The following is a 13,678-nucleotide window of genomic DNA, read 5'->3' as shown; positions in this document are numbered from 1 at the left end:
TATTAAGCCAAAATAACGGTAAACACAGTAATTTGAACATGTGAACATGGACTTCAGGGAATAATGAGGCATTTTTTATTACATTTTATTTATTAACCATCAATCAGCTGTTAAAGATAATTGTTATCAGATGTATTGATACTGAGAACAGTGATTGGCTGCAGCCTTACATAATGACAATGAAGATAATGAGTCACTGTCCTTTAAAGTCCAAAATGTTACACTATTCTCATAAAATCATACACGTGTTCACCTTGAACACAGCTCAGGTCAACCCTCAAACCACCTTCCATCAACCTGCAGGTAACCACGGCAACGTGACTGGTGCTTCAGCTTCCTTCAGCATTTAAGTGACCAGATAAACTAACCTGATAAACATGAAAGAACTGATTGATGATGATGATTTTATCAATATGTGGAGGATCACTCAAGGTGAGCCATGTCTTTTTTACACAATGACCATGTTTCAGCCAGTTAGAGTCCGGTACTCTTTGTGTCTTAGATAATAATAATGGTGCCTGCGGGCTGCACACACACACACACACACACACACACACACACACACACACACACACACACACACACACACACACACACAGAGCTCGCAGTGCCAAGTGAGGGAGGCCACTTTAGAAGCAGCTCATGTAGCGGCTGCTGATGTATGAGGCACACAGACACGACTGCCGGCTGACTGACAGCTGAATGACGGCACAGTCAGCAATGACGTAAGCTCAAGTAAAGGTACGCAGGTTAGCCTGCTGCTACTGCTCTGTTTCTCACACACACACACACACACACACACACACACACACACACACACACACACACACACACACACACATACACACACACACACACAGTATTCCAGTGTGTTCGTCTAGCATGAAAACACATGAGCTGCTGGTGAGTCACGACTGCAGAGAGAGAGAGAAAAGACATGGGGGGAGGGGGCAGCCATGTCAGCAGCTCAATAAAAATCCACTTTTCTCTCTCTCTCTCACAGACAAACACACACACACACACACACACACACACACACATACACACACACACACACACACACACACACACATACACACACACACACACACACACACACACACACACTGTTAATGCTGTTAGCTTGTCACTAACTCAGTGTTGATGGGATTACTGAGTACTATGGCCTCATCACAGTCAGCTGCACACACATTGAAACACACATCAACTGTTGACTCCTCAAACAGCAGAGGCTCCGTCCTCACTTCTGTGACATTCAAATCCACACAACTTTATTCTACATTCCCCTTAACACAACGTTTCTAGAGGTCTCAGATATATTTCCTCATGTACAGATTATGAACTTGAATATTCAAGTCTGTGGCTCCAATGTTTCAGTCTGGAAACATCAAGGAGCTGCAACAACAGGATACACAAGGGAGTAATTAACACTGGAGATGGGGGTGGGTGGGTTGGGGGGCATGCCCGTTTATTAAAATCAGGTTGTCTTTGCTTTAGTGTTTGGGAATCAAATGGAAAAAGAAACGTTGAATCACAGAAATGAGGACGGGACTGACACCGACAAAGACTCCGGGTGAAACTGTGAAGAATCAAAAGGGCATCATCCTTTCCTGAGTGGTGTCAGCTAACACGTCCAACACGTGGTTTGTTCGGAGCTGAAAGTGAGACAGAAACAGAAATAGAGCCGCGGCTGCAGTTAGCCCACTAAGCTGCAGCGCTGCAGTTAGCTAGCTAAGCTGGCTAATCCGGGGTAAGTCACTGGGCTAAGTACCGACAGGCTGAGAGCCTGACAGACTGATAACAGGGCTAATGACAGAGGACCATCATCATCATCATCATCATCATCAACAATTGAATTTCATCTCTCTTCACTTTTCTCTGAGGGGAAGGGGGGATTCAGGATGAAACCTTATAACTGCAGTGATCCTCTGACATCTCATCTAGCGCCACCATCAGGTCAAAAGTTTCACTTGGCCAGCTGTTTGGTTTTTGACCAACACCTGCAGAACTAATGACGCTCCCATCAGCCTCAGCTGGACGCTGTTTACTGGTAGTGAAGGTTACAGCTGCTGATGCAGATGTTTTGCAGCTGTAATGTCTGAGGTTGTGACAACAGTGACAAGGTTCAGTCCAATTTGTGTCCTGATCTGTAGGTAACATATTTGGCTCGTCGTGACTCGCTCAGGTCTGCTGCCAGCTGACCCAGGATCAGTAGGGACACCTTCCACCACACTGGATCCAACCAGCTTTAATTAGAATTCAAAGATTTATTTGTCACAGACACAACTGTAAACAGAGTGATGACAGCTGATGTTAAAGGACCCAGTGTCGGCTCTTATGATAAAGTGTTTCTGTTGGAAAATATAATATAAAGTGAGGTGTCCATGTCTTCTTTGATTAATAAAGCAGGACTAGGTTCAATATTAATACTGTGAAAGTATCAAAGCGCTCAGTCCACAGAGAAATGCACACAGCCTGTATTCAGAAACTGAGTCTTAAAACGAGCCGTCAGGATTTCTGCAACTTTGTGATGACACAACAAAGCAGGCGCTGCTCTCAGCCAAGCTACAAATCCTGCCCACCTGGACCCACCATCCAACCTTGCAAGATTTAGTTTCTCTCAGTGTTTACCTGAAATCTGCTATATTTCTATTGGATCACTCATAAAACAGTTGGCCAATCAGAGGAGAGGCTCCGAGCCTGGTCTCTTCTGATTGGCTCACTGACCTGTTGTTACAGAGCTCCAGAGAGAAACCTCAGAGAGGAGAAGTAAAACTACATTGAAATGGTTTTTTAAAACCACAACTATATCTTCTTATGGACCAACACTTCTAATGAAACACAGGGAAAGTGTAAAATATGGATCTTTAACAATGCAACAAATGATCATTTTCATTATTGATAAGTCAATCTGATTAGTTTCTCGATTCATTTATAAATAGGTCTGTCTATAAAATGACTGCAAATAGTGAGACATGTTCCCTGACCCCACATGACATCTTTAAATGTATAAAGGTTCGGAAAATGAGAAAATCCTACATTTGAGAAGCTGGAACCAGTGAATTTCAGTCACTTCAGTCAAATTCAGTCAAATAATCAATTAATAGACCAACTTTTTCAGGTCTAGAATCAGGGTATGCAGTTTGTATAGTTATAATCAAATCAAATCATAAATCATTAGCCCAATGTCTTATGGAACACTTCCAATAAAACACAGGAAAAGTGTCAAATATGGACCTTTAAACTTTTAATATGTGAACTATAAATCATAAGGAACTGTAGAAAGTTCACAAGATCTCAAAGTCTCTTTAAATGTCTTGTTGTTCAAAAGCCAAAGATATTAAGAGAAAAGTAGTAAAACCCGGAGAGGTAAATGTCATCCTGTTTCATCACAGATGAAACCAATAAACTTTCAATCATTCAATAAAACAATGGAATATTGTTTCTAATACAAACGCAGGGAAACAAAAGAAAGCAGAAGAGAACTAACCCTCTATCCATCTGCCAAAAGCCTCAGTGATCTCAACCAAACTCTTTCTGCCAAATTGCTAACTTAGCTTAGCTGAGTTTAGCTCATCCTGGCAGCCTGCGGATCGACTGGCCCACATACCTGAATAGAGAGCCTGATTAGCTCACCTGTGCTAAACATGACTGTGCAGCTCACTGTCGGGGTCAATGAACTCCAGTTTAAGGCTTGCACAAACCCTGAACCTCTGCCTGCTTGATAATCATTATTTTTATCAGACATTAAATGTTTATGTAATCTGAATCAGGATATTTATAACCTCATTAATGAACTTTAACCTAATGTTATTCAATCTGCCAGGTCACCTGGATCCGTTTTATTACCACGTGAGCACAGATATTATTATTATATTATTATATTATAGATAGTGTGTTTACTGTCCACATCGGGTTCAGTGCAGAGGATAATAAGTCATTACAAAATTTAAGACACATATTGAATAGTGTAAAACTTCACATTGAGCAGACTAATTATGTGAATACAGAGTAATAACTGAGATACAATAGCTGTATCTTTAGACCTGAAATGACTGAACCAGACTTGTGTCCTGACAAATTTAAAATCCAGAATTATACAGTATATAGTTCTGTATGTGTCAGGATTAAACAGTGAGACAAAACATGTTAAATACAACATTACTACATGTTTCTATATTATCATCACTCCCCATTCACAAACTGGTGAACTATTCCTTTAATGCAGTGATTTAATGCAACAAGATTATTCAATGAGAACCCATACAGGACTGACTTTGCACTTTATATTCAGCCTGTGTTTGACTCAGGGTTGTGTGTAGCAGCAGTTACATAACATGACGGTGACTGTGGCTGAGATGAAATGATGGTCAGGATGACATGAGTGACATGAGTCAATAAAAGAGAGAGAGGCGGTACAAAGATGAGGACAGAGACAGGTTGATGTGTTCAGTTTAACTCTCAGTGATCTGAGAACAGGAAATACTCAAAACGAATACAATACTCAGACAAAACGTCCCCCGTTTGACCACAGTGAGAACTACGACTCCACCACATCCGAACCTTGCTGCTGTCACCAGACTGAAGCTTATCTGAGCTGAATCATATAGTTTCATTCTGACACACAAACCCATGATGCAGAAGTTACTGAGACTGATCTGCAGACTGAGCTGAACCTACACACACGTCAGTCAAATACACACCAGTTACCTTTTCTCAAGGACCAGTGTAACCTCTTCCCTCCCCCTGGAACATTTCAAAGACCCCTAATACAAATAACAATGTAACCTCCTCCAGGACTCCAGGTACCCCTGGAATATTTTCAAGGAATAATGGAAACCCCTCTAGAACTTTTGATGGCTCTTTAAGGACCAAGTCGCCCTATTCAAGGACCGCTGTATTCACTTCTATCCTGTGGAAGTTTAATACCTCTTCCAGGTCCCCTGGAACCCTTCAAAAGATGCCTGGAACATCTTCCGGGGCTTTGGGAACCATCTCATGGACCACAGAACCTCTTTGGAAAGGAGAGGAGAGGAGAGGAGAGGAGAGGAGAGGAGAGGAGCAGTGAGGTCTGTCAACAGGATTAAAAGATTACAGGCCACTCCTGTTAATCTCTGGTCCACGTGGCGAGAGGGATGATGATGTCACAATTGGCAGCCGATCAAATCACACACACACACACTGTCATGAAACTGTATATGTCCCTTGACCTTTGACCCTGACTCTAACAGCCTGAAGCATGAACGCCTGAACTGACCAATCAGAGTGTCAGACTGACAGCTGTCAATCACCTGATCAGCTCTGACCAGATCAATCAGCTGCAAAACAAAAAACAAACAAAAAACATGCACAACAAACAATTTAGAAGTCCCCGGACCTTTCTCAAGGAAACTCTTCAAGAACGATCGTGATGACGTCCATCAGTGTGAGGGGTGTTGATGTTTACACACTGGTCCCCCCACTCTCTTTGAATAAAGAGGAAACCTAACACACACGTGAAGACACACTGTTGCATACATAAAGAATATTTTTTGATATCTGTGTCACAATTTAGCAAATGTGTGAAAAAATCAAATACTGTGACCACACTGTTTGTTAGTGTTAAATAAACACCAGCTCTTCTTCTACACTTAATGAGGTTTCTCACTGAGTCCAGTTCCTGACCGTGGGCGACAAAATCCAAAGGACCACGAGATAATAAGACTCAAAATAAAACGGGAAAATACACAAAATTAAGTTTATTTTCAACTTTTCTCTTAAACTCTGTTTGCTCTTAATTTGTCACAAAGAACCAGATTTCCAGCCTCGCGGTTGTTTCCTCTACCAACCAATCACATTACAGGAAACCCGGTCTCAGTCTCTCCTTCTGCTCCTGAGTTTCAGCAATGAATAATGACCAGTAGTGTTTCTACAGAACATTATGATGTCACAATGAAGTTAACCTCTGACCTTTTGGATATGAAATGTCATCACATCATCATTTTAGAGCCAAGAGCGTGTTTAGTGAACATGAACCTGAGTCTGACCTTCACTGTTAAAGACGAGGGAACGATGTGTCCTCACAAGACACAAGAACAAACACAGAGTAACTGCACAAGGACACAGTTGATCTCTGAAAGATGAAGACTGAGCCGCAGGTCAGTTTATAATCAGTGAGGCAGAGAGTCACTCATAGTGTGTGTGTGTGTGTGTGTGTGTGTGTGTGTGTGTTACTACTGCAGTCACCCTGCCAAGGACAGGCTAGTCACACACACACATACACATAGACACACTCTGCAGGATAATAAATCTGAGTGACTCTTTGGAGAGGAGGGAGGAAGAGGACAAGGATGGAGGAAAAAGGAAGGAAGGGAGGAAGGAAAGGAAGGACAACGGGTGAACAGGTATGATATCAGATGATGTAAGATAAGCAGCTGCTTCATAAATCTCTCCATAAAAGGAAATTATTCACAGTCACACACGTGGACTGTCAGACCACAAGTCATGGCTCTGCAACCTGGAGCTGAGGTCAAAGGTCACGAGACTGACTGAAACTCAGTGTTACTGTTGTAGTGAAGCAGCTGAGAGCAGGGACTGCCGATGCGTTCAAGGACACCGACATGTACATGAACACTGTGGAGAGGGTCGTCCATAGACACTGAACATGTGACCTGCCTCAAGGACTGTCACCCACCGCACAGCCCCAGGAACCTTCTCAAGGATGCATGAAAACTGTGACCCTTCAAGGACGCTCATAACTTCCTCAAGGACAATGCTAACAGTTCTAAGACTGCAGGAACCTCCTCCAGGAACCATGACTCCTCCTCCAGGACCCCCTGGAACCTCACACTGAGCTGACGGAGATCAGTTAGTGTGTCTGTTGTGTAAAGGCTGGTATGTTTATACCACACACACACACACAGTATATTATATATTATGTTTTCCATCCTAATGTAAATATTGGAGTGGTGTGAACGGTGCATGTCTGTGTCTCTGTATGAACCGTGTCACTGTCACAGTCTGAGTTATGAGGCCTGATGAAGAGAGACTGAACAGCAGGGAACAAATTATAGAAAAAAATGTTTTTATTGTACTTTGATCTTTCATCACAGGTATTCTCCCTCAGGTAAAAGTGAAGGGGTCTATTTAAATTTCATGAATGACCTGATTGTGCAGATGCCTGTGATTGGACAGGGACTGGCGCTACCACAACCACCCCATGATAAGTTGTAACTTGTTCTGCAGCTGGGGGATCGTGGTTATGAACAAGGAAAGAAAATAGGATGAATAAATTATACTGCGCCTATGATTTTTACTTATGTATACATGTATGTGGACATGTACAGTATGTATATATATATATATATATACACACATACATACATACATATATACAGGTATATTGCCTTGTATGTAATTTATTTATTTATAGTTATTTACCTATTTTTTAGTTATTTTGTTTTTATTGTTTATTTTTATTTGTGTATATTACTCAACTTATTCTAATTCTTGTCTATAATCAGTTCAATCTATATGCATAACTCAATATTTAAAGTTATGCTTATTACGTTTTATTTTTAATTTTACCAAGACTGTTGTGTTATTAGTGTTCATTACTATTAACACTAATTATTATTATTGTGTTATTATTATAAACCAAAGCAGTGTACAATTTAAAATGTGACCTGATGGTGGCGCTAGAGGAAACGTCGGAGGATCATCAGAGTTACTGCAGTTCATCCCCAGGGGAACATGAAGGTCTGAACAGAAGTGTTGGACCGACTGGCTGTCAGAGCCACAGAAGAAGAAGAAACTGCAGAATGCTCCTTTAAACTCAGAGTTTGGCTTCAGTCCCTGTTTGATAAATCAGGTGTGAAGCAGCAGAGTCGGAGTGAAGGAGGTAACCTTTACACAGGACATCACTATCTGTGAGAACTCAACCTTTTCTCTTGATTCTCAGTGATTTAACACAAGTCGCCCTCTTCTTCCTCCTCCTCCTCTCTGTGTGAACATCCAGACCTTTCTCTCCCCTCCTCGCCTCCCTCCTCTCCCCTCCCCTCCTCTGTCCAGCTCAAACTGGCTGACTGTGTGAACGAGACCTTTTCAGGTGAGAAGAAGAAACATCTCTCTCTCCCTCGCTTTGTCTCTCTCAGCAGTTTGTCTCCGTTGGTGAAGTTCAGTTTGAAAAGAGACAGTGAAGTGATGAAACCTCCTGCAGTGACTCCGCCTCCTCCTCTTCCTCCTCACTGCTGCTCCACAAAACATTTCTACTTTTTATAACATTAACCGTCTGTTTCTTCAGTCAGTGAGAGAAAACAGACAAATCACAGGTCGTCTCCAAATGTCTCGTTTTCTCTGAACAACTCTCCAACACCCAAAGACGTAGACACGAGGAAATATTTAGTACTTCTGCTTGAAAATGTCTTTGTTGATTAATCTATTCAATTAATCACAGAATTCAGAGTTGAAACAATTAATGGATCAACAGACAGTAAGCAGCAGATATTATTAGTGATTATTGATTAATCTTCCCAAACATTTTGTGTTTCAGTGTCTACATTGAGGAGAATTTTCTGCTCTTTCTTCTCTCTGTTTGCGGTGAGTGAATGAGTGACATCTGTGGTCAATGATACACTTCAGACTGAGAACAGGTTCAATGATAAAACTGCACTTAGAAACACACGTTTCCCCTTGTTCTCTCGGCTGTTAAATACTTTGATGTCACAAAGTCCTCCATCATCAGTCCTGTCCTGTCTCTTCTTATTCTGTTTCTAAGAAAATCAAGAGTAAAGAAATGTTTTCAACTATGAGAGAAAATATTCCTACAATTAATGTAAGACAGGAGAGAAATTAGAAACAAGATTTAAAAAAAAAAAAAGTTTTAGTCTAAATTAAGTATAAACTGTGAAAGTAGGAGTTTAAATTGTAAAGGCAGGGCGTAGGACGGGGTTGGAATTAGTAAAGAAACTTATGAGATAAAAATATTCCTACAAATATTGTAAAATAAGGGATTTGGTGAGATTAGGTTCAGATGAGCCAATGGGTACAGTTGTGTAGACGGGGTGGATACAGGAGGAGAAAGAGCAAAGGATGAAGAACAGTGAAGTAAAGATGGATGAAGAGTAAACACTGACAGGTCTGATCAGAAGAACGGAGCTGGTTAGGGTTACACAGAAATACAGGGTCAAGATGGAGGTAAAGGTGGATACAGGATGGGATCGATATGGGCAGAAAAAAAAAGATATAGTATAAGGGAAGAAGAAGAAATGGGAAGGGACCCACAGGAATATAGTGAAGGATATAAGACAGGACACGGACAAACGGTCAGGTTAGTGGACAAAAACAAAGATATAGGATGGGACCTATAGATACTGTATCTATGTATGTATGTGTAGCAGCTGAGTCACACAAGTTACATATGGGATGCGATAGTTAAAAACATTTATATAAAAGGGAAAGATAAAGGAGAAACAGTAGCAGGTGAGAAAAGCTGAATGAAGATGTGTGATGGGAAATGAAAAGGTTAATGATGTAGGACAGGTTGGTCCCACATATCATACTGTATATGATGTGTTAGGATGGATATATGATGTATAATAAATGATGTGTCTGACGGTTAAAAACGCTGATAAAGAATGAGGCTGGTGCATTAAAACAAGTCGTCCTTATGACACAGAGGTGTCACAGTGTGAGTACAACACTGATAAGACACACAGAGTTGACTGTGTGACTTATCAGTGTTGTACTCACAACTCATTCAGAGGCTGCTGTCACACACACACACACACACACTGTAATGAAAACTGATGAGTTGAAACCACTGCTGGCACTGATCAATAGCACAATCATCAATAATACAAAACTATCATTTCATCATTATGCTGTCCACTCTAATTCACATATTAATATTTCACTGCAAATAGAAACCACGCTCCTTCATGACTCAAGCCCCACCCCCTCTCCAGTCTACTAGGCTGTTCTGGGGCTTATGGGAAATGGTGTTTCTAAGATAAGTAGAACGTGGAAAGCTTTTTAGTTGAATTAAATGTGAATGTGTTTTACTGGTTTCACTGAATCAATTAATTGATTATCAGAATAGTTGCAGATTAATTTCTTAATCAATAAAAATTGTTGCAGCTCAGCCTACAACAACCTCTCCTGATAGCTCACAGTAAGAAACTGTGTTAGCTACACTTAACAACTTACACTGAGGAACAGAAACAAACCACAAACAGGCTGATAGGAGAGGGGCGGGGCTTCAGCTAGGAAAGGGGCGGGGCCTGAGCTCTCTGCACCTGCTCCCTGCAGGTGTAGGCCTATATATGTGTATAGGTGTGTGTGTGTCTTGCCTCACCTCCTCCATTTTTGTAGCACAGGTAGGGGAACCTCCATACGTTGCCGAGTCCCACAGCGAAGCCGACGCAGGACATGATGAAGTCCATCTGCCGCGTCCATGTCTCCCTCTCCTGGTACCCTGGTCCCGCCCCCGAGACCACGACTCCTTTCTTGTCCGGGCCGGCACAAGCACCACCGACCACGCCGCCACTGCCGGACCCCGCCACTGCCGTCGACAGTGGGAGGTTGCCGTTAGCGGCCGCGGGAGGGTAACCGCCGCCGCCATTAGACAGGATGAGGGGGTTCTTCTTGGTCTCCTCCAGGAGGACCAGAGAGCAGGAGGAGGCTGGCAGGGCCTGCTCCTCCATCAGTCCACAAACTAGTCAGGAACCAGTCAGGAACCAGTCAGGAACCAGTCAGTCAGGGGTCCTAGTCTCTCTTGGATTCCCTTTAAATCCTGCAAATTTTTGTTCTGTTTCTGTCCTACAGAATCTGGTCTGGTCCTGCACCTAGACTAACCCCAGAAACCAGTCCACCAGTTAAAAACCAGTAACAAACTAGTCAGTAAAGGAGCAGTCTGCACTGGCTGTTTGAGTCTTGCAGGTTAGGATGAATTCTCTCCTTCTTTTAGTCCTAAAAAAGTTTGAGTGAAAACCAGTCAGTAAAGGAGCAGAAACAGTCAGCACTGTTTCACCTCAGTCTCTTCTCCCTTTGATTCGCTGCTTTCTGTCTCTATGAGCTTCTCTCAGTCCCAGGATCTGTACTCACCTCAGCTCCTGCTTTCAGAGTCCCAATACCCAGTCAGATACCAGTCAGATAGCCTACCAGTCAGAAACCAGTCAGAGGAGGAGCAGTCAGCTTCAGTCCAGATCCACTTCCCCTTTCCCTCAGTTTTCCCTTTAATTTCGCTCCTTTTTTCCTCTTTAAAGACTCAGTTCTCTTCTTGTTCTAGTCCAAGAATCAGGTCCGTCCTCACCTTGAGTCCAGCAGTCAGGAACAGATGAGTCAGTCCGCAGCAGCTCCCCGTCCCAGTCACACCGCTTCAAGATCTCTGCTGCTCCCACCGTTATCCTGTCTTTCTGTCTCTGTCTGTCTCTGTCCTCCTGCTCAGTAATAATTACAATGAATATAATTCTTCTTCTTCAGCAGCAGCGGTGGATCCAGAATCTGTTCTTTTATTTACTGATCCAGATCAATGAACTCAGATTGAATGAAGGACACAAATTGAATAATCTAATAATAATCGGGAGACATTTCTTTCTCGAATCCAAAATAAGAGGAAATGATAAGATAGAAAAGGTGAAAATAAAAATAAAGGAAGTTAAACCGACACTGGGACAGCGACCTTCAAAAACAATCCACGAAACACTTGAATGTGAGTCTGAAGAATCGCATGGGAACAGAGAGTCACGGAGGAGACGGCGGCCTGCTGGAAGACAGAGAGGACGGAGAGGACGACAACCCCGCGATGATCACTCTGTCAGGGGGGAGGACACCGAACGGCGGGCAGCTTCAGTCCCGGAGGCGGGCGGCGGGCGGGCGGTGCAGTCTGTGGAGGAATTGCTGCAGCTCCATCCGAGGAGGAGAACAGAAGAGAAAAAAATGGACCTGAACGCGTCCCGGTCCTTGCTGCTGTCAAATGTCCCGTTAGAGGTGCTCCGAGGTTTTTAAAGTCCTGCTGCGGTCCGTCTGTCCGTCCGACCGGCGGCTTTAAAAGGAGAAGCGGCTGCTTACTGTTACGTCACAGTCCCCGCCCACTCTCCCTCCCTCTCTCCAACTCCTCCTCCCCCATCTCTCTCTCGCTCCCCCTCTCTTTCTCTCTCTCTGCAGTCAGTCCACAGCATCTCTACTGGATTCAGGTCTGGGCTCTGACTGGACCACTCCAGAAGGTGGATTTTTGTTGTGAGGCCTGGTTCACATCAGCTGATGTTTCTCTAAATGGCTGAGTCAAAGTGTCTCTAAGCCACGCCTCCAGTCTGGTTTCACTGACTGGAGTCCAGGTCTGATAAGGACAGGTAGCTCCAGGTAGCTCCAGAGATTAGACTGTTGTCATGTTGTCCAGGTGTTCCACTGTGGACAGAAACCACCTGCAGACCCTGATGGGGACGTAGAATTAGACCATGTAGATTTTGACCATCGATCCATCCACTCTAAATAACTCAGCTGACTTGGAATGAATGCGGGGGGGGCAGAGGCTGGAGCTGTGGACTGAATCCTGTCCTCAGAGTTGATCAGGAATTAAAAATGGAGAGAGGAACTTGAAGGAGGTTGTTTTTTTAAACATGTGCATTTGCTGTTCATTCATTATCTATACTCACTTATCCCAGGCAGGATCATGGGGGGTGCTGGAGCCTGCCCCAGCATGCATTAGGCAAGAGGCCAGTCTGCCAGCCTGTGCTGTGCCAGTCTATCACAGGGCTGACACTGAGCTCCACCATGTTTCTGGTTTATATTGAAACGTCAGCAGCTCAGGTCCGGTGAAAGAAAACTTAAATTGTTTTAAATGAAAAGGTCAGCAGTAAAAAAAATCAAAGCTTGTGAAGTAGAACTGTGTTTGATTTCACTCAGGCTACAGTGAAACACCTGAACAGTACAAAACAGCTAAAGCTCTTCTTCTTCTTCGTCTTCTTCTTCCTCTTTTCAGTAACAAACTGCATCACAGCAACACCTGGTGAGACTGACAGCAACGGGTTGTATTGATACATAAAAAATGTGAGCAACGACAGAAAGTTCTTCTTCACTGTCACACAGTCGAGCCTCAGTGAGACGACGTTGAGTAAAGTCTCAGTTTTCCTTGTACAGACTGAAACTCTTCAACATCTGCACCCTCTGGAGGGAGTCTTGGAAAAGCTCAGTTTTAATCCGAAGAGAGAGGGAAAGTAGAGTCTGATGTGAAGTATCTGCTCTGCTGCATTAACACTGAGGACATGTGTGACCTCCTCTGGTCCCCCTTCAGAGGGCGGAGTCTCTGACCTCTCTGTGACCTCACTCTCACCCTGACTGATGACACACGGGAGGAAGAACCTGAACTACTCTGACCCCGACACTCCCTGGGAGGAAGGCTTTTAGAGGAATCCACTCAGCCTTACACTATCCCAACATCATCATCATATCCTACAAATCAGTTTGCAGACTCATCATTTTTTATCAGTCTCAGTAGAAATTGTTAATATAAAGACATTTTCTACATATTCATCCTGTTTTTATCATTAATAGTCATATATTCTCCGTCTCTGTGTCCTGTCATTTACTGCATTCATTATATATTATTACAGATTTTTTAGTTTTTTGGTTTTTATTTAATTTTTAAACTTTATTTTTCTGTCTGAATCTTTATTGACGACAGCAGCAACACAGCAGCAGA

The 13,678-nt window shown here is 43.0% G+C and overlaps 1 protein-coding gene across 1 annotated transcript in view; it reads right to left on the bottom strand.

Annotated features, from left to right (window-relative positions):
- LOC111235447 (sodium- and chloride-dependent creatine transporter 1-like) overlaps positions 1-11,172 on the bottom strand; it is a 56,338-nt gene extending 45,166 nt beyond the window's left edge. The window contains exon 1 of the mRNA XM_022763911.1: positions 10,334-11,172. Coding sequence (XP_022619632.1) covers positions 10,334-10,682 — 349 coding nt within the window. The 5' untranslated portion in view covers positions 10,683-11,172. The remainder of the gene's footprint in view (positions 1-10,333) is intronic.
- Between the last annotated feature and the right edge of the window lie 2,506 nt (positions 11,173-13,678).

Source organism: Seriola dumerili, unplaced genomic scaffold (genome assembly GCF_002260705.1).
Source record: "Seriola dumerili isolate Sdu_G_001 unplaced genomic scaffold, Sdu_1.0 BDQW01000493.1, whole genome shotgun sequence".
NCBI classification, from domain to species: Eukaryota; Metazoa; Chordata; class Actinopteri; order Carangiformes; family Carangidae; genus Seriola; species Seriola dumerili.
This window is presented reverse-complemented; position numbering and strand designations above follow the sequence as displayed.